Here is a 21,088-nt window from a genome sequence, read left to right as displayed (position 1 = left end):
GATCCCTGGTTGTCTTTGGAGAAAGATAATGATGATGAAGACTTAGGTCCCACTTAACTTCCTTAAGACGTAGAAAAGACATCAGTGGGAAAAGTTCTAATTAGCGATGTCTGACATGAGCACTGGAGGAAAAGTGGGAGGGTCCTTTGCTGTAGGGAGGCATTTACTGCCATTTTGTAAGTAGTTAAACCAGAAGCAGACAGGGGCGCCTGGGTGGCTTAGTCGGTTAAGTGTCCGACTTTCGCTTAGGTCATGATCTCGCGGTTCATGAGTTCGAGCCCCGCGTCGGGCTCTGTGCTGACTGCCAGCTCAGAGCCTGGAGCCTGTTTCAGTCTGTGACTCCCTCTCTCTCTGACCCTCCCCTGCTCACACTGTCTCTCTCTCTCTCTCCTAGAAATAAATAAAACATTTAAAAAAACAAAAAACAAAATCAAAACCAGAAGCAGACAGTGATTTACCAAAATGAGTTCCTAAGCTTCATCAGAGCTAGAAATGGAATCTGGGGGACTCCCCACACCAACCCAAAGTAGTTGCTATAGTGTAGACCAGGGGACAGGTAAAAGATAGGTAGTGGGCCAAATGTGGCCCACAACTTCGTTTTGTAAATAAAGTTTTATTAGAACAACCACACTCATTCATTTACATATTGTCCTATTACACTCCAGCATCGGAGTTGAATACTTGTGACAGAGAATACATGATGCATAAGCCTAAAATACTTACCATCAGGTCTCTCCTAAGAAGTTTGCAGACCCCTGGTGTAGATAATAGGGGCATAACTTCAAGAACCAGCTGCAATCCATTTGACCCACCTTGACCCTGCTTCCTTTGATCTCCTTGCCCTTTCTAGTGGCTGTTGTCAGTGACATGAGGTCTTTTTCACCACCGGTGGGAATACCTTATAAACCAGGCTTTCCAGAACTGTAGTGGAACAATCACTTGTGATAAAAAGTTTTGAATGTTGGTTTCAAATGCCTTGTCTGTTTTACCGTCCAATTTAACATCAGCTCTGAAAATGTAGCCAAGTGGAGAGAGCTTATCTCGCCTGTTCTCTGCCTTTGAAGACTGATTTTATTTTTGAAGCCTTTTACAGGTGTTGGTTTACTAGACATCTGCCATATTGAGTTCTCCTCGCCCCAGAGGGCAGCCTGAAGGGTAAACCCCACAGGTGGAGGCAAATACTTGTGATGGGCCCTGCACAGCCTTAGAACCGTGCTGATTTGGTTTAGCGGCAGAGAAAGGCTGGACATTCCTCTCCAGCTCTCCATCCCCTGAGAATAAATGTAGCCGTTCCTTCCTCAAATACAGGTCCTTAAAGACTTGATCTCAAAGGAGCTATTCTCTTCCTTCCATCATAACATCCACGCATAAGCACTTTGGCTTCCTCTGCCTTGTCTGCGGAGATGGGGCCGCCCAAAGCCCCCTGCAGCTTTGCGGCTCATGCAGGACTCCAGGAAGCTGGTACAAAAGCTAGGCCTCACCAAAGCCGGTTCATTACCTGGAGCCGTGTGAAGTGACCAGGAAGTAGCCAGCTGGCGTTCGGAGCTCGCCAAACTCTGCTGAAGGTTTATGGATTGAATCTGGGACAAGGTACTTAAACTTCTGCCGGGAGGGCCTCTCACGTGGCCTGCTGGACCGTTCTGTTCTCCTGAGTTTGCGTTCTGGTTCTTCTTGCCTCTCAGCCATGTGTGACCTCGGGAGAATCCTTACATGATCTCTGAGCTGCCGTCTCTTCAACTATCATGCACGGAAAATATGGGTACCTTCCTCTTTAGATTGCTGTGGGGTTTCCCTGAGGTGTCGCCCAGGGCCTGCTGCGGTTAGGTGTGGAGTCACTGGTCAGCGCCTACTAAAAAGAACTTGAACAAGGACCCAGAAGTTAGAGGAGTGTGGACCTTGTTGGGAACTGGTCAGCTAGGGAAAGGGGTGACATGGTAACGATTTCCATGTGTGCACGTGAAATTAAAAGCATGGACAGTTGCTTGAAAGTGGACCACCTGATGGAATCAGGGCAGCAGACACATTTTCACTGCTATCTCCGCCCAAGGAGGTAGGAGGGCTTCTTCTGAACGCTGGCCGTTGGCTCTAACCTTTAGGCTGGGTGCGTGGAGCTGGTGGCTTGGACAGGCCAGCCTCCCCCGGGGTGGGGAGTGGGCAGGGTAGAGTTTGGCGGGCTGGGTTGGGGGTGTGCACATAACCCATGCTCACTGCAGGAGTGAGGAGGGGTGTGATGCTTGGGGACCCATCGGGTTTCTAGCAGTGGAGTCCTGCAGACGCTTTCGTCTGGGACTTACTTGGAGGCACAACTACCCCCAAGACAGCCCGGCCTCCCAGCAGCCGGGCCTGACACTCTCCTGCTGGAGCCCGCTTGCTTCATGCACACAGCTAAGAGGGAGAGCCCTGGACTGGCACGTTGCTCCTGAGAGAGGAGTCTGGCCTGCCTACTTGCCGAGAAGGGCAGAGGAGTAGACAGGCTCCAGTCATTCATTCATTTTATCCATTCTCTTGCCGGAGCACCTCCCCCAACAAGACCCTGAGCCTGGCTCTGAGGATACAAGGGTGACTAATAAACACAAGAATGAGTTTTATTGAGCAACTGCTATGTGTCAGGTCACATCACCCTGGGGCATAGGAACTTCACACGTTGCTTTATAGATGAGGCTCTTGAGGTTCATGCCTGGAAGTTGTGCAACCGGGTTTGAACTCAGGCAGGGCATTGCTCATAGCCTGTTTGGTGCTGTGCTGGGTTCCAGCCCAGGGAGAACCCCTGGCCGTGGGTGGAGTTGCCAGAGTCCACGGAGACCTCTCACACGATGCGATTCTTGTGCTGAGAAGGAGGGGAGGCAGCGTCCTTGGGAGCCCAAGCTGTGTGATCAGTTTGCCAGAGTCACAGAGTTCAGGAAGAATGTGCTCAGGGCTCTGGGCTGGAGTGTGGAGCAGAGAGACCGGTCCAGCGGGGTGAAGGCCGTGCCTCCTGGGCAGCTGGGAACAGCGATGTGGAGCCCCCAGGACCCCTGGAGCCACTCTGGGCCAGGTCTCTGGTGTTGTCTGGGCCCTGCTACCGCAGGGCGGTTGACAACATTTCTTTCCTTCGCGCTCCCTGACTGAACTCCTCTGCGGGCAGGATTTTCTTCTGTTTAAATGCTGGTGAGCCTCAACTCTCTGCAACTCAGAAGTGTAACCTGTGTTCATTTTGTATGAATCCTTCAGCACATATTTACTGAGCACTTGTTATGTGCCTCACACCATTCCAGCAGCTGGAGACACACTGGTGGACGAAATGGACCAATATCTCTGCCGTCTTTCAGTCACATCCTAGTGGGAGAGAAGATGTCAATTAAACTAGAAATAAACATATTACTAGATATATTAGGTGGTAATTATAGCTTTTGAGAAAAATACAGCAGCAAGATAGCAGAAGGGGTGTGTGTGTGTGTGTGTGTGTGTGAGAGAGAGAGAGAGAGAGAGAGATGGGGTGAAGGAGCCTGTGGGTTTAGAGAACGTGGCCAGTGATGTTTGAATAAATGGGAAAAGAAGGAGCCTGTGGGTTTAGAGAACGTGGCCAGTGATGTTTGAATAAATGGGAAAAGAGTAAGGGTAGGACATCTTGGGGTCTCAGGGGGAGGAGCATTCTACACAGAGGGAAAGGCAAGTGCAAAGGTCCTGAGACGGGTGTGTGCCTGCACATCTGAGGGACAGTGTGGGGTGGTATGTGAGGTGGAGGGTGGTGTGTGGCAGTCACATGGGCTTTGGAGACCATTAGGAGGACTTAGTGATGCAAGGGTCCCTTTTGAGTTTTAGGCGGTGGATTCTTATAAACTAGCTTCGGGTTTTTTTGTTTGTTTTTTAAATCATGATAAAATACACATAAAATTTACCATCTTAATGGTTTTCAAAGTGTTCAGTAATGTGTCGCACACTCTCTTTGTGCACCTCCTTTCCAGAGCTTTTTCCACCTTGCAAAACTGAAACTCTGTACCCATTCACACCTCCCCATTCCTGCCTCCTCCAGCGCCCCGCAAGAGCGCCCAGCAAGAACTATCTCCTTTCTGCTCCAGTGAATTTGACTCCTCAGATAACCCCGAGGTGTGGAACCAAACAGCGTTTGTCTTTCTGTGACTGGCTTTTTTCTCATTCATAGTGCCCTCAGGATTCATCCAGGTTGTAGCTCAGGCCAGAAGTTCTGTTTTAAGGCTGTAGAGTCATCCATGGTCCATGTAGAGGGCACTGTGTTCATCCACTCATCCCTCAACCCACATTTGGCTTGCTTCACCTTTTGGGTATTGTACGTCTTGCTGCTCTGAATGTGGGTGTACGTGTATGTCTTTTATTATTTTTTTTAATGTATATTTTTGAGAGAGTGTGTGCATGCTCAAGCAAGCACACGGAGGGGCAGAGAGAGAGGGAGACACAGAATCCAAAGCAGGCTCCGGGCTCCAAGCTGTCTGCCCAGAGCCCGACGCGGGGCTCGAACCCACAGACCGTGAGATCATGACCTGAGCCGAAGTAGGATGCTTAACTGACTGAGCCACCCAGGTGCTCCTGCAGTGTGTCTTTGAGATGTACTTTCAGTTCTTTGGGATATATAACCAGAAGCAATACTGCTAGATCATGTAATAGTTCTTTATTTTTTTGAGGAGCCACCATGCCATTTTCTTCAGCACTTTGGGTGTCTGTTTCCCTACGTCCTTGTAGACATCGTATGGGTGTGAGGCAGTTTCTCACTGCCTTGCCCTAATCAGTGATATTGAGCATCTATTCTCTGTGCTCAATGGCCATTCGTACATCTTTGGAACAATATCTGTTCAAGTCCTTTAGCCATTTTTTAATTGGGTTGTTTGAGTATTTTGGTTGTTGAATTGTAGGAGTTCTTTTTATATTGTAGATATTAATCCCTTGTCAGATACATGATTTTCAAATGTTTCTCTCCCATTTCTTGGGATGCCTTAAAGGATCTCTCTGGTTACTGAGTGGGGAGTGGTCCATGTATGGACAAGGATGGAAGGCACAGCCACTAGCCTGCTAAGCAGGGTATTTTAATATTTGTAAACTAGGATATTTATGATCACTGATGCAGACCCCTGCTGTCATCTCCAGCTCCCACAGGCCCCTCTCTTCCTCTTCTCTTGTGTCTGTGTTGCTGCCCTGTCTGTCCTCGACCATGGTGACATGGAGTCCCTGGTCCCCAGGATGGCCTGGGAGGCTTCTCCTGGTCACCTTTCTCTCCCTAGTGTCCACTCCTGCCCCCGGAGCTGGACCCCGCAAGCTGCTCTGGGCACAGTCCAGCACGGCTCCTGGCACGTTTCATCCACCCTGCCTGGGACACTCTCACTCCCACGCTCTGTTGTGCCTCATCCCCATGGCTGCCTCTTGGGCCAACTGGGGAGCTCTGTACAGCGTGTGAAAGAGCCCCATCCTCATTACAGCAGCCTTCCTCGGAGGGGCCCAGAGTCCCTGAATAAGCAGACCGGCAAGAAAGACAGAGAAAGGTGTAAGATGAAAAGGCAGAGACTGAGGAGGGAGACGGGCGCAGTGAGAGAAGCGTGAGGGGAGGGAGGGGGGAGCGCACAGCTGTCCCTGTGCCCCTTGCTCTGTGCACAGCCCCTTTTTGCTCCACTTTGGGCCACACTGGGGCTCCTTGCCTGCTTTTCTCAGATCCTCTCTTCCTGGCTCCCTGGTCCTGCATTCACAGTTCCTGGACAAGGCTCAGCTCTGCTGCCTTTTTTTCTTGTTCTTTCTTTCTCATACTTAACATAATAAAGGTTTTCTTCTCTCTCTTTTTTTTTTTTTCTTTTTCTTTTGGAGTCAGAAAACTGAAGAGACCATCTCTATTAAACACATAATAAAGAACTCAAAGGAAGTAGCTTCTGGGGGGTGGGGGGGAGGGTATGAAGGGAAAAGTGGCTTTTCATTCTGGGGATACTTGCCCGTGTCTGGAGCTGTGCCCTGTAAATGGGCGTTGGGTTCAGGGCCTGGGAGAGTTGTGAAAACACAAAGGGGTGGACAAGAAGCTCCGGAGCTTCTGGGAAAGGGAGCCTTGTTTATGCCTGCTGGAACCGACTTGGCCAAGTGTTTGTTTAAAAGAGATGCCACTTGGTAAGCGACGCCTGGCTTACTTGTGTTGTGTTCAAGAATGCTTTGATTGGCCGGGGACCCTGACAGTGATCACGAAGAAACTGGCCCCCGCGAGGGCCTGGAGCCGGAGCCCCGGGGGCCAGCACCACCCCCCAGCACATTCTGAAGTATCTGAATATTGGGATGAGGGCTGCAGGGGGTTGACTCTGCCCGACGGAGCCACATCCACGGTGGGACACCTGTGTCCTCTGGCCTTGGTCCGCGTCTCTTGTCTTTCTCCTGATTAATCAGTACCGGCTGGTTGGTTAGATGGTGGGTTTTTCAGAAGGAGGACTCCATGTGCAAATAAGTTACGGTGGTAACGTGCCTCCCTGTGCGGGGGCTCAACACTCCGAATGCTTAGGTTAACTAATACCGCTTTGGTGTGGTTTGCTGTACGCCTGAAATAAGGGGTGGTGGCCCCATCTTCCATTAAGGAAACCGAGGAACAAAACTGTCCAGGGAGTAGGGTCGGGAGGGTCAGAGGATTCAATTCCAGTTAGACTGAGCACCAAGCCCCTATTGCCCTTAGCTTGTCAGAACTGTGTCATTTAAAAAAATTACCTGTGCCTGTCTTTACGCCTGGCAAAACGTGAGGCACGTCGTGATACGTTAAGTTGGGTTAGACCTGAACTTCGGGCTCTGCTGCCTGCAGCCTCCTAAGTAATGGGGCGGGGCTTCGTCCTCAGGTGCTCAGTGAGAACCACCCCAGGAGCTGGCTGCTTCCACCAGGCACATTCTTTTTTTTGTTTTGTTTTTGTTTTGGTTTTGGTTTTTTCTAGGAGAGAGAGAGAGTGTGAGCAGGGGAGGGTCAGAGAGAGAGGGAGTCACAGATGGAAACAGGCTCCAGGCTCCGAGCTGGTAGTCAGCACAGAGCCCCATGTGGGGCTCGAACCCACGAACCGCGAGATCATGACCTAAGTGAAAGTCGGACGCTCAACCGACTAAGCCACCCAGGCGCCCCAGCCACCAGGCACATTCTTTATGGGAAGGTGCCCTGGTCAGTTCTGAGTTGCGGTGTCTGCGTTCTCTGCACAGCAGTGTACATTACCCCTGAGTTCTTCTCCTTGGGGAGAGCAGCCTAGGCTTTGAACTTGGGTTGACCAACTTGTCATCGACAGAGATTATAATACTCTAGCACCAGCCAGCAGGTGATAACTTCACAGCAAGAAGAACGGGAGACCTCATTTTAAGAGTGCTTCCTCCATTAAAAGAAGTTTTTTTTTTTTAAAAAAAAAAAAGGCAGGGAGGTACACCTGGGTGGCTCAGTCGGTTAAGCGTCCAACTGGCTCAGGTCATGGTCTTGCTGTTTGTGGGTTCAAGCCCCGCATCATACTCTGTGCTGACAGCTCAGGTCCTGCAGCCTGAGTCAGATTCTGTGACCTCCCCTCTCTCTGCTTCTCTGCTGTGCACATTCTGTCTCTCTCTGTCTCTCAAAAATAAACAAATATTTAAAAAACTTTTTAAAAAGAGTGCCACCGCTTTTATAATTTTCTGAATGAGCACAACAGGGAGGAAGGCATGTGAAGGAAGCAGCGGGGGAAATACTGGTTCCTTTGCAAAAAGACCTGCTCAGGCACTGTTGTCCCTTTGTGCATTTCAGGCAACACAACAAGATTCGCACCGTGGAGGGGAGTCAGCTGAAGGCTTACCTTTCCCTGGAAGTGCTGGACCTGAGCTCGAACAACATCACAGAGATCCGCAGCGCCTGCTTTCCGCCGGGGCTGCCCATCAGGGAGCTGTAAGTGCCCGGGCCCCGCCGTCCGCACCCGTGTGTCCTCCTCCCCCGCGGCCTGCCTGGGTCTCTGGGTGTGGACGCACCTCAGCCTCCCGGGCCAGTCGCCTCCCGTGGGCGCACGTGTAGAGCGTTTCCTGAGCTGAGCGAGAAGCACTCCTCTGACGGCAGAGATGGAGGTGGAGGCAGGGAGAGCTTGTGAGGGAGCCTCGCACACCCCCAGCCGGGACGAGGGTCTAGCCCCGGACACAGGGCTGTCTTGGAGCCCTGTCTCCGGGAGAGCTTGGAGAGAAGAGTTGGGCCTCCTTAGACAACGGCACTGCAGAGAGACCACCCTGCTGAGGCTGAAGTGGTAGGTGCTGATCTTGTCACACCGACCCCTGAAGCCTGGCGTCAGGTCTCTTCAAGGAGCCATGGGCTCCCTCCCGCGGCTTCCCAGGACCCGCTCTCTTCGTTGGTCTGTGTCTGGTTTCCGCACCCTCGTACCCCTTCTCACACCCAGCGGATGGTAGCAGGGAGGCCAAACCATTAAGGCCTGTTGACCTTGCTGCTTGTGGGAGAAAAGTGGTGCTTTGGGGAAGAAACGAAAAACCCAGGTTCCAGAGATGTCTTCACATGACAGGGTTTTCATTTTCTGTCTTCTTACTGATCCTGAGTCAATTTGGAGGTTGTTCATGAGGCTGGTTGAGGGTCACTAGGACCCCTCAGGTCAGGGAGACCAGGGCCTGGCACACAGATTTTCCAGGACCCCAAGGAGAAGGAAGTGATTTCTTTCTAAGGCTGCATCAAGGCACCAGAGTTGGAAACGGGAGGCCTTGACCTCTGTTACACCCGTGTGCCAGTCCTCAGCCCCCACTCGGGGCTTTGCAAAGGTGTCCAGCACTCCCTTGCTTGGGATGAAGAAACTAGCGACTACTCGGCTGAATCGTGGTGACCTCCCTCCACACGAAAGCAGCGGGGACTTTCTGTTTTGGCAGCTCCTGGCCACGGCCTGTCTTCATCACACAGACTGTTCTTCTGTAATGGGGAGTGTTAAGAACAAACAGTCCAGGCCCATTTGCACAGTCCTCATGTGCCCTGTCCTGGGCCACTGCCTGGTGGGGAGGCGAGAAGTGCCTCCTCTGTCCCGTCCCTCCCCTCCCCTTCTCTGTCACAGCAAACTCTCTCTGGTCTTTCTCCTTGAGCTACAAAAAGCAGCATTTGTCCGGGGAAGAAGGAAAGAGAGGTAGTAGCCGTAACTTTTGGTAGGAATAGCATGTCATTCCTCCCCTTTCTCTCTCTCTTTTTTTTTTTTAAATTATTAGTTGATATAATTTATACACAACAGAATACCCAGATACAACCTAGTATACTGCGGTGGGTTTGAGGGGAGGTGCCCTTTACATACACGATCCCCTAAGTGCACTTCCCGCTGAAGAATTAAAGGGACCCTGTGCAGGGGTCCTTAATTAGTGTTTCTCTGATATGTTTCAGATGGTTAAAATGAATCCATTTATACACAGTTGTGTGTGTGTATAAATATGTAAATGTGTATATATACATATCAAGTTGTGCAGTGAGACCCACTTTAAAATTTAAGACTGTTTCCCTAAATTATTGAATGCATTCTGACCTTGCCTGGAAGTTGATATTCTGATTCCTATGGCTTTTCTTACCAACCTTGAACCCTAACTTTAGGGTGGCGGGTGCTGAGGGATGCCTGTGGGCAGCCCTGGAGATGGCCGGGGTGCGAGGGTGCTGGGGTGGAGGTGACTGATGTTGACCCCTCCCACCCTCCAGCAGAAGTCACTGGCCCCAGGCACCGTGTGCTCTGGGCTGAAGTGACACTTGCACCAGGGCCTAAACTGGGGGTCCCCCATGTCGCCTGGCCCCCCCATCTGGGAGTTCAGATGACCAATGTGTCACTAGAACCCAGTCTCTGGGGGTGCTTTCGCTTCTCCCCAACTCAGGCAGCTCCAGTGTCTAACGGGGTGAGGAAAGGCCCATTCTGACCACTACATTTTCTATCCTCTGTCTTTCCAGCAACCTGGCAAGCAACCGCATCGGCACCCTGGAGTCGGGAGCATTCGATGGCCTGTCCCGGTCGCTGGTAGTGCTTCGCTTAAGCAAGAACAGGATCACCCAGCTTCCTGTGAAAGCATTCAAGTTACCCAGGCTGACGCAGCTGTGAGTATAGAAACCTGCACTGTAATTAAGGTTAGCCAGACTCCGCGCAGGCGGCTTTGGCTTTCCCCGCGGACCGCGTTCTAAATGTGGCCCTTCCTCTCCCCCCGCCCCTCGCTGTCAGGCTTTGCGTACACCCTCGTTAATGGCCTTGTGGCGACACCTAATAAAAGCAAATTAGAAGCTGGGTCTGGAGCCCGTGGGCTGCCTTAGGTTGCTGAGAAAAAGATCCACTGAGGATATATGTGCTGGTCCTCATGGGCACTTTGCAAATGAAATGAGGAATCCTGCTGGTGAGCTGATGTAGGCTGTGTGGCCCCGATTATTTGTCTTGGGGTTTTCTGTGTGGGTTTTCTTTTAAGTACCCATAAACCCTGTCCTGTGGGAGTGCCTGGGTGGCTCAGTCAGTTCAGTGTCTGACTGTTGATTTCAGATCAGGTCATGGTCTCACGGTCATGAGATCGAGCCCCACGTCAGGTTCTCACTGACTGTGGGGTCTGCTTGGGATTCTCTCTCTCTCCCCTCCTCTGTCCCTCTTCCTCTCTTGCGCGCGCTCTCTCTCTCTCTCTCTAAACATAAAAAAAAAAAAACGTGTACCGTGGACATGATGGTGTCCGACATTTTTTGAGCAGTCCGAGAGGAAGTTCATGTAGCCTGAGGTAGGCCATCTTCATCTGCTACATCTTATGTGGTAGTTGATTTTTTTTTAAAGAAAGCATTGATTTGTTTAGTTCTTGGACAACTAAGGCCCAGTGCTCTCCTAAGGTGGCGCAGAGTTGGATTTAAGAGAACCATTTCCCAGAACCCAATGGACCATTTGTTCCCTGGTTTTTCATTGTCCTGTATGCTCTGGGTATGAGAAGACTCCGTTTCCGGAAAATAAGCTGATATTGGAGACTGGGTTTACACAGAACACAGCGATTGTTCACGGCCAGGTTTGGCAGCAAGACGGGGTACCCCTCCCCCAAGCTCCCTGGCTCCCTGTGTTACACACACGCGCGCGCACGCACACACACACTCTTGTTAGATCCAGGCTCCAGGTCAGCTCTGGAGAAGGTCTCTGGATGCTCAGGAGGTTGTGTGAGGGGCAGGGTCATGAGCCACCGCACAAGTATTTGGGGAAAACCAAGGGCTTTCTGGTTCGCCCTGTGTTCTCCCCTCCCCCCAGTGTTACTAATGGATCCAGCCCACCCAGATTCCTGAAACCTTTTGGTCAACTGAGGTTTTATGTCATGGGTGTTGGAAGCCAAGTGTGTGTGCTTCACTGGTGTGTCAGACCCCCTCCTCCCCTGTAGCGTCGCCTTTTCTCCGTCACTGGCGATCCCATTAGTGCCTCCAATAGAAAGTGTCACTGCCATTTGATACCCAGTGGCTGGGTCTTTCCTGGGTTGAAGCTTGGTAGGGATTTCTCTTGTGGAGCTGAGAGATGCCCCACCTACGACCCTCACATCCTGAGTCACACCCAGCTCCTCACTACAGGGTCCTGGATATTTGGGGAGGAAGCGGAGCATTCGCTCACATGGGGGCGTGGTGGGGCCAGCATCTGGGGACCCCGCGCACTCTTTCATCGCCAGCTGTGGCCCAGTCAGTGTCCGCGCCCGTGGGGCAGGCAGGACCAGGGGTGACACGCTGGGACAGCCTCACCACGGTCCTCCGCTGGGCTTCTCAGCCTGCGCGGGACAGTGTTAGCCTCGGCAGGGTGCATGCAGGGTGCCCTCTGACCCCGCCATCTTCTTCCCCTCAGGGACCTCAACAGGAATCGGATTCGCCTCATCGAGGGCCTGACGTTCCAGGGGCTGGAGAGTTTGGAGGTGCTGAAGCTGCAGCGGAACAGCATCAGCAAGCTCACGGATGGGGCCTTCTGGGGCCTGGCCAGGATACACGTGCTGTGAGTGGCTCCCCTCGGGCGCCGCGGGCCCGCGTGTGTTCGTTCGGCCCCCTGCCTCGAGGGGCCAAATGGGACTACAGCTGGACCAGTGCCCTTGCCCTCTGGGTCTCGGGCTGGGCACAACTCATGGCCTTTATGGACTCTGCTGCATCTAAGGGTATTTTTCTGCCAGGGTTTGGTCAGGGAAGCAGGTTGGTGACGGTGGGAGAGGCAGCCATTTTGCTGGGCTCCTCCCCCTTGCCGCGTCCTCAGTGAGCAGCGGGGTGCAGAGGGGCCCCCTCCCCTCTCCCACATGTACAGGAAGTTCCCTGTCTCCCTGTTGGGGATTTGACAGTCTGTGTTGATGTGCAGGTGGGCCTAAAATGTATAGTTCGTCCTGGGAGATTTATTTATGTTTCATGAGCTAATCAAGCCGCTCGGTGCAGATGTCCCGCTGTTATCCGGGGAGCGCTTTCTCCAGACAGATGTGTACGATCCCAGCGCCCGCCTGCGTGCCGAGTCACGTAAAACAACGGCAGGAAGACATATGGAGGCGGGCAGAAAAGGCAGTTACTGATCTTCCGTTTTTAAACATTTAAATCAGTTTATTTTAACGGGAAGTCACGTACGTTCATAGCTGAGTAAAATGAAAGAGTGAAAACGTGGTCATGGCCCCCTTCCCCTCTTCTCTTTTCTCCTAGTTCTGCTCCCGAGGGGCGGTCACTTACAGTCCTTTCCTGTTTGGTTTTTGTTTTTTTCCTCATTATTTTATTTTTAACTAATCTTTTCATACGGTGTGGGGCTTGAACTTACAACCCTGGGATTAAGAGTGGGACGCTCCACCGACGGAGCCAGCCAGCACCCCTCTTTGTTGGTTTTTCTGTTCGGAGTTTTGTTTGTGGTTATTCCCGGGTTCAGGCGTGTAGCGTATCGCTGCATCTAGGTCTGTCGACGGGAGATTTCTTGGGTTATGGTCAGCGATGTAACTCGCTCAGGACCCCGCCCTCCATCCCCTCCTTTCCAGTCTCTTCCAGTTACATCACTGTGTTCATGTCCTTTGTTATCTTTGCAGCTGAAGCAGAAAACAGAAACTTTCCATCCAGTTTCATCAGCTCTGTGCTGTGCTCATTTATCAGAAGGGTCTCTCATGAGTCTCTCTTCCCATCCACCCCCAGACCCCCACACTCTGTGGGCTGGGGGCATTCACATTAGCACCGTCATCTTGCTTCTCCATTTCTTCCTGGTCCTTTGGCCTCACCTCTGTATCTGTTCAGAAGCACTTGAACTTGACGTACTTAGAACTGTCATTTTGAACTTTGAATTCCAGCGGGGTATGATGAGAGTCAAAGAGAATCCCCAGAAGAAAATGGCGTTAGAACATCCCATTTGGTTTTTAGATTGAGCAGATTCATCGCGTGCAGGGTGATGAGTTGCCTGAGAGGGTATTTATGAACCAAGTGCTCACCTTTGGGGCAGCGGCAGAAAGTGAGATTGACAGAGCGAAACCCGGCTGCCCACAGACCTTGTAATACTGAGCGTGGGACACCATTTGAATTAGTAAGTTTTATTCCAGAGGCCGGTCCAGTACGGTGGTCGTGGGCTAGAGTGTGCAGGGTGGAGAAGCAGGGTCAGAATGTCCTCACTTAATCGGCCCAGTGGGAGCGAAGCTCTCAGCCCTGTGCTGCAACTATGACGTGTGTTTCCGGTGTGCTTCTCATACCCGCCCAGTGAAGTTGCTGCCTGGGGTCTGTCCCAAAATGGATGTTTCAGCTTCATTCGGCCAGCGAAGTGGCAAAACTAGGGTATCAGTCCAGGTAGCCTGACCCTAGAGTGAAGTAGTGTGTCTGGGCGCTAGACCTGGGTTGGAATTTGGGCCCCTTGCTGCTCGCCGAGCTGTGGAATGGATCGTGGGCAAGTCATACCTCACTCCTCCCGGCCTCAGTGACCGTTACCTATCAGATGGGGATAAAAGGTTTTGCCTGCCCCCCATTCTCTCTTCCTCTTCCTTTATTGGGCTGGGCTGCTGCTGGGCGCTGTGTGCCTGCTTATGCGCCCGTCAGCTAACAAGGTCCCCTTGCACTCTACACCCTGAGTCCGCCTGGACCCTGGCCGCCATTGTTGGCTTTGCCTGTCATCTCCCCGATCGCACGTGAACGTGCGCACACGCCCCCAGCCGGCACCGTCCTTCCGTTCCCGGGCCGCGAGCACCTGAGGCTGGGGGGAGGGGGGTGGGGGGTGGCTGCCCTCACCATGCATCCTGTCATTGCAGGCACCTGGAGTCCAACAGCCTGGTGGAGGTGAACAGCGGCTCGCTCTACGGCCTCTCGGCCCTGCACCAACTCCACCTGAGCGGCAACTCCATCGCCCGCATTGACCGAGACGGCTGGAGCTTCTGCCAGAGGCTGCAGGAGCTGTAAGTGTCCCGCGGGAGCCTCTGCCTGGGGGGGGGGGGACCCTCCGGAGCGGGGCGCGCAGGGCCTGAGGCACAGTGGCCTCCAGGGGCCCGGGGGTGTTTGCAGCCCGCACCTTATGCCTCGTCGGTGGGTGACTAACCACAATAGCGGCACCGCACCCCCCCATGCTGGTACCCCCGTTTGTAAACAGGGACAGAAGACAGGTGGTTTTGGAGGGAAAAAGGAGGTCCTTACGGTGTTGGCTCCTTCCCTTTAATACGCTCCAGGTTTCTCAATTCCAGTTTATTCCACTGTGGGTGGGGTTTGTTTGGTTTTTTTTTTTTAGAGGCTCTGGGTGGGTTTTCTTGTTTTCCAGGCATGGCTGTAGGCAGAGACAGTGTCCCGCACTGAAGTGAACGCCTGTTAAAAGGCCCAAGCTCGTGTCTGGTCTCTGTCTTGACCTCACGCAGCAAGCAAGGGGATGCTTTAAGCTCAGTGTTGCGTCTTGCAGGTGGTGTTTTTGTCTGTCCTTCCCTGCCCTCTCCGCATGCCCACCGCACACTGACCTGGAGGTTATATTCCAGGGAACCGGTGCTTCACTTTTGCAAAAATGCATAGTCCTGCCTCTTCCCTCGAACATACCCTCCTTGGATTCTGTGTGAGCACGTTCGTGTTAACCCTTGAGATTTAGCTTCCAGCCCTTCTGGGCAGTGCGGCCGCTTGCTGTTGTCAGATGGTATTGGAAGGCTCCTGACCGTCTCGGGTCTCCGGCCGTGGCCCCACCAGGGGGCTCCCAGGGCTCCCATGCGTTGCTGTCCGGGTTGATGTCCGGGAACCGTGAGGATGCAAGAGAGGCCGATGGCTGAGTGGGGAGGCCATGTGCACCCCTGGTTTTGAGGCAGCGGTGAAGTCGTGTTCCTTGTTCCCCTCCCTGGCAGGTGGCCTGTGTGGAGCTGACTTTCCCCTTCACAAGGGGCAGAGGTGGTGGTCATGGAAATGCCTCGACCGGTCTGTTGGTTTTCCTGACATCTAGTAACCTCAGAGCCAGATTTAGGATTTCTTTCCAGGGTTTCCGGCCCTCCTTTTAAGCTAAAGGCTTTCCCTGCAGGTGTGGATGTAATTTTGGCCACTTGCCAGGTCTTTGCGACTGGTAGATACCAGGACTTCCTTCTCTAGGAGGGAAAGAACGTTACTTCCTGCTGCCTTTAAAAACTCATTCATCTTCTCCGAATTTGTTTTGCTTCTTACTGTCCCAGTCCGAACTTCCCATTTTTCAATGGTGGAGGACTAATAAGTAACCAACCCAGGGCTGTGTGGTGTCAGGGGCGGGAGGGCGTGCTGGGAGGAAGGTTTGATTCTGATGCTTGGGGTAGATGTGTGATTGGGGGGGGTGTGTTCCCTGTCCTGCTCGCAGCACGGGCATCATGCTAAGAGGCAGACCTGGGCGGGGGCAAGGAGACAGGAGACTGCTGCCCAGGTAAGGCGCAGTGTTGTGGGAGGAAGGCTGTTCCACGTGGTGGCTAGTGGCGCCCTCTGCTGGCCGATATGGGACGTCTCACTGGGTTCCCTTGCTCACTGTCCGAACCTGCTGGGCTCCGGTCCAGGGTCTCAGGACACTGTTGGGAGACGTGTTGGTGACCTGAGTTGGGACCCCCACATGGACCCCAGCATGAGAGATCGGAGCCTTGAGGGTTCTGGTGTTGTAGGACCTTGTGTCATCCTCACAGCCTGACCTGCTCGCCGATCTCCATGACTGACGCAAACACTCCAGGACCTGGCTGTGTGGGTGTGGGGCCCTGCTGGGATTCTGGCCGCACGACCACACTGGCCCTTGGGACTCTGATGAGCCCATTTTGCGGTGCTGACGTTTGCTTCCCCCTCCCTTCCTCAGGGTTTTGTCCTTCAATAATCTCACCCGGCTGGACGAGGAGAGCCTGGCCGACCTGAGTAGCTTGAGCGTCCTGCGCCTCAGCCACAACTCCATCAGCCACATCGCGGAAGGGGCCTTCAGGGGACTCAAAAACCTGCGCATCTTGTACGTCTTTCGCTGAGGGGCTGACAGCACGAAGGGGTTTCTGGCTGGGAAGGCACGATAGAGCGATCACGCTGCCTTGCCGAGTTCCCTTCTCACTGCTGCCCAGTCAGCTCTGGACAGAGGATCATGCTTGCCTGTGGTCAACTGACCGAGAACTAGTGGGGCAGAAAGGTGTCTGTCAGTCCCTCCCTGCGTGGTACCGATAGGGGTGACGACGCAAAACCCTGCCATTACCACGCAGTAATTCCTGTTGTGCCCTTGCTGGGAAGCTGGGGTCCCCTTGTTGGGAGCAGCTGTGTGGTCGGTCTTTCTAGCCTAGAACCTTCCCCGTGCGCCTTCACAGCCTGTGTCCAGGAGGCCCCATTTCAAGAGAGGTATTGAGGGCATCCTCTGTTTCCCTTGAACTTCACTAGGGTCATTTGAAAAAACAGAGACACTAATGTCATTTTCCTTTAAATTCCTTATTAGGTGGGGTGGTCAGAAGTTGCTTCAGGATGTTTTTCTAGGAGTTAAGATTTTTCTTGTGTCGGCTCCGGAGAACTTCTAGGCCACTATGGGCAGTAAGCCCCCAGACAGGGCTGTGTGGCCTTCGATGGACAGTCCTAGTAGATTGTGAAGCCGCCCTCCCAGCGTGCCCTGCTGCCCGGAGGGCCTGTTCCGGTGTGACCGGGAGCCCCGTGCACCTGCACCTGGCAGGGAGGGCAGAGCGAGCTTCCTGCCGGGCCACTGCTGGGGAGCGCGGAACAGCCCGGATGCCAGGCTATTGAAGCCGAGCTCAGCCAGCCTTCGAGCGATTGCAGGGCCTGAATAACAAGACGGGGGGCATTCAGATTGAGCCAGAAAGAAGAGAAAAGCTTTGGCAGCCAGGGCGAGGAGCTGGGAGACGGGCGCATAGAGCCGCAGCCCCGGGGCCCTGGCTTGCAGTGAGAAGATAATAGGGAGAAACCCATTGAAAGGAGAGGTCCCTTCCAGCCGCAGAATCTCGGCGCTCCGAGCCTTCTGCTGTGAGATCAAGGTCAGCATGCACACTGTGCTTCTCAGTCAGGGCTCCCCTCCCTCCTGGCAGTGCTGATGCCTTGTGAGGGCTCTCATGGGGCCAGGAGCAGCGCCCCTTTCTGTTCCTGGCCTGCCTCGGCCAGGATTTGGCAGAGGAAGGGGTAGGAGCCAAGAGCCATGTGGGGCAGTCAGAGGGGCTGCTGGTGGGGACGGAGGGGTTGGGGAGCGAGGGGGCGGGGGCGGGTCGCCAGGTGGGAGCATCCCTGGCGCTGTGACCCGCCTTGGAAGCTGGGGCAAGTGAGCTGAGTCATCCGCCTTGTGATCGGCATTGTTGGAGGGGACTCGGCTAAAAAGTTGGCCTCACCCGCCAACCCTGGCAAGTGGGTCACAGGTCTGACTCAGCGCCCAGATGTCATCCCTGGCTCCGAGTCAGCGCCCAGCACAGGCTCTGTGAGGAGGGGCAACTCTGGCCTCTGAACCCGCTTCCCTGCATGGAGTGACCCCAGGGAGGACCCTGTGAGGGGGCCTCTTCACTCTTGCCTCCGTGTGCCTGCGGCAGTTTCTTGGTCAAGTCGAGGAAGGGGACTCCGGCTGGTGTGAGAGCAGACAAGAGCCTTAAAGAACCTTTCGGGCTCATTCCCAGCGCCAGTGGTCAGACACCTGCTCTTGAGGGGTTTCCCATGTGCGGTCTGCACCCTCTCCTTACCCCAGGGCCCGGCCCCACCCAACTGCAGAGCAGCCCGAGGAGCTGGGGTAGCTCTTTGAGGCGTGTGCTCTCTTTGCCGGAAGGCTGCGAAGGCCGGGCCCCCACAGTGCATGGCGTGGCGTGCACGGTGAGGTTCCTGCGGCTTGGCGGCCACACGTGCACAGGCCGTACCTTACACCCGGGCATCAGGTGACCCAGCAGGCATCTGTCTGTTTTCCCACCTCAAGTTAAAGAGAGTTGAGAACTCAGGCTGGGTGGTGAGCCTTCTCTCTGTCTCCTCCCCAGGGATCTGGACCATAACGAGATTTCGGGCACAATAGAGGACACCAGCGGCGCTTTCACGGGCCTCGACAATCTGAGCAAGCTGTGAGTATCTCGGCGTCGGGTCTTCTGGGGAGCTCGTGCACGGCGTCTCTGAGGCTCGCGGGGCCCCGTCTGCTCTGGGCCCACTTGCAGCAGGGCTGCCTCACATGTACCGTCTTTGGTTTGGGAAGAAAAGACCCTGCTTCTCTCTGGCCAGGGTCTCATCGCTGCCCTGGGCATTGGTTCCCTGGGGGCCGAAGACCTGGTGTTCAGACGCCTGTTGCATTTCCTCTGCCGCTGAATTTGTGACTGACCAGGAAACTGCTTAATTTTTTGTTCTGCTTTGCACAAAGGAGTCTGGCCCTGTTATACTCGATTCCTAGAAACTTTGTGAGCTATCTAAAGCCAAGTACCACCGACGGTTTTGAGTCTTTGGTTAGTACTTTTGTTGTCAGTCCTAATGTTAAAGAAAGTCATTACGATGGGCAATATAATAGCTAGTTTTTAGTCCAGGTTTCTGGTGTTTTTAGAGTCTAGAATCTCTCAGTTATGGTGTGAGCCACGTATGTACATGTGTTACACGAACAACCAACCACCTCGGAGTGTAGTTCTGTTATGTGGCCTTTTTGTGGCTAAGGAAACACGGGTGCTGGGGCTCTGCTGGAGACCACAAGGCGTGGAGGGCCACAACTGGTCTGGTCCGGAGCCCATGATGTTCTCCCTGCGTGGGTCGCCCCAGGAGCCTCGGGGACGGTGCAGGGGAGTCCGAGGGAGGCTCTGGGGTGGACAGAAAGAGGCAGGCACCGCTCAATGCCCTCCCAGCCTGCTCGGGTGACCACAAGCCAAGCAGAGTGCGAGTGTCAAGCAGGTATCCTGAAAGCAGCCGGGGAGAGGGAGGTTCCGGGAGAGCCTGCCACGGGGCGGGGTGGGCGTCGGGTCTTTCTGTAGAGGTGGTTTTGAAAAGTGTGGTTTTTCACACCTTTACACCCAGAGTTCTGAGTAAGATGAGCTCTCTTGGCTGTCTCAGCATTCTCGCTCTTCTCCAGCATCCTGTATTCTGATGGTGTTTCTGTCAGTCCTCTTTCTTCCAGAAAAAAAAAAAAACGCCCCCTCCTCCCCACCTCCTAGTCACTTCTGGGTGAAGAGGCCCCACTCTCTGGTGCCTGTCTGGCCTGGTGTGATTGGGAGTGCGATGGGCGGGGCCCCGGGTCCTCCGGAGAGGGCGTGCGAGAGGGTGTGGAAGGTGTTGCGTGAACAGTAATGAGAGACAGGAAGAAGGGACCAGTGCTGCTTGGCTCTCCTCCCCGCTCCTCTCCTACACTTGTTCCCTCAGCGCTCTCTTGCGGGGCCTTGGCTGGAAGAGTGGCTGTCACTCCTCACTGCCCCATTTGAGTGGCCTGGTGGCAAGTGTGTTGGGATCCATTAGAAATGGGGAGCGTGTTAGCACAGAGAGCTATCATGTCACATGGGCTCATTCACCCTGTGGGGCTGCAGTCCGTGCCGGGTCCCTTTGACCTGGTGTGGGCTCACCTTTGAAGCCCCTGGTGGGAGGTCTTCTGGGACCTGAAAATGGGAAGGGAGAAACTCTTGCCTTCACTCAGTTATTCAAGGACCTGGGGTCCTTCCTGTCATGGAAGAGGCCAGACCTAAATTAAAACCTCGCATAAGGGCACAAGGGCGCCGCAGAGCCATAACCGGCTTCCCTCTGCAGCTGTGGTGGACGGTGTCCTGCCCGTAACGTTTCCGCCTGCTGAATACTGCCAGTGTGATCGTGCTCACGCTGCAGCTTCCTGGCAGGCAGGAACACCGCCAGCTTACCTGTGATCATTACACTCACCGCCCACGCGGTCCCCGTCACGTTGATGCACCAGGTCCTGGGAGGTATGCCTGCTCTCCTAGTAGGTGAGGAGTGGGGAGGCCTTCTGGAGCACGAGTTAGCAGCAGAGAGAGAGGAGCAGCTCGTCACATGTGTTTGAGGACCAGTGTGAATGGCTGCCCTGTGGTCCCAGCTCTCTCCGTGGCTTTCTTTGGGGAAGGGCCGTGATGTGTGCAGAGGCGAGTGTTAGAGGAAACCTGGGATTGGACCATGAGGCCAGGCGTCTCCCGTGAGGTGCTCCTGGGTGGGTGCTGCTCTCCAGTCTGGGCAAGACTGCCCCACCCCCCTGTATGTTCACAGAGCGAGGGCAGGGCCCACGGAGTGCTGTTCAGTGTCTCAGGTGGAAGAGAGGTAAGGGGTGAACGTGTCATGGCTGCTCGCGGTCAGTCCACGGACCACGGTAGGCCTTCCCCGGCGTCGGCGGGAGCTGCAAGGCCTTGGGGAGCACTTAGAGATGCACGAAGGAATGCATAGCTGACTTTCAGAGTCACTGTCTGCTCCAAGGCGGGGGCGTGAGGCACAGCAGCCCTGTGGCCCTTCTCTGGGAGCCCCTGATCTGTGCATTGGAGTCTCAGCTGGCCCCCATACTGTGGATGGAGTGAGCATCCCCAGCCTGTGGTCCCTGCTGTCTCAGTCTGCCAGCCTGAGCCCGGCCCCCAGATGTCCGCCTGGAGGAAGTAAGGGGCTACTTTAATCCAGCAGCAGGACGATTAGCCCCTACATAATTGAGAATTTGTTTTATTGCTATTGTTACCGTTAGAAAAAACAGTCTGCCCTCGTTGTAAAAGAGGTCAGTGTGACTAATACGTAATGGATGAAATAAAGCACAGCTTTTTCCTGGATGTGGTTTACGGGAGATTTCACTAAACAGTTAATATGTTTTACTGGGGCCTGGAGCAC

At 54.0% G+C, this 21,088-nt stretch overlaps 1 protein-coding gene across 1 annotated transcript in view; it reads left to right on the top strand.

Annotated features, from left to right (window-relative positions):
• LRIG1 (leucine rich repeats and immunoglobulin like domains 1) overlaps positions 1-21,088 on the top strand; it is a 113,088-nt gene that overhangs the window by 71,319 nt on the left and 20,681 nt on the right. The window contains exons 4-9 of the mRNA XM_039240071.1: positions 7,718-7,855; positions 9,872-10,015; positions 11,757-11,900; positions 14,149-14,292; positions 16,164-16,307; positions 18,295-18,375. Of these exons, the coding sequence (XP_039096002.1) occupies positions 7,718-7,855; positions 9,872-10,015; positions 11,757-11,900; positions 14,149-14,292; positions 16,164-16,307; positions 18,295-18,375 (795 nt within the window). The remainder of the gene's footprint in view (positions 1-7,717; positions 7,856-9,871; positions 10,016-11,756; positions 11,901-14,148; positions 14,293-16,163; positions 16,308-18,294; positions 18,376-21,088) is intronic.

Source organism: Hyaena hyaena, unplaced genomic scaffold (genome assembly GCF_003009895.1).
Source record: "Hyaena hyaena isolate Hyena2069 unplaced genomic scaffold, ASM300989v1 scaffold_167, whole genome shotgun sequence".
Taxonomy (NCBI): Eukaryota; Metazoa; Chordata; class Mammalia; order Carnivora; family Hyaenidae; genus Hyaena; species Hyaena hyaena.
The sequence above is the reverse complement of the archived record's forward strand: the minus strand, read 5'-3'. Positions and strand labels throughout refer to the sequence as shown.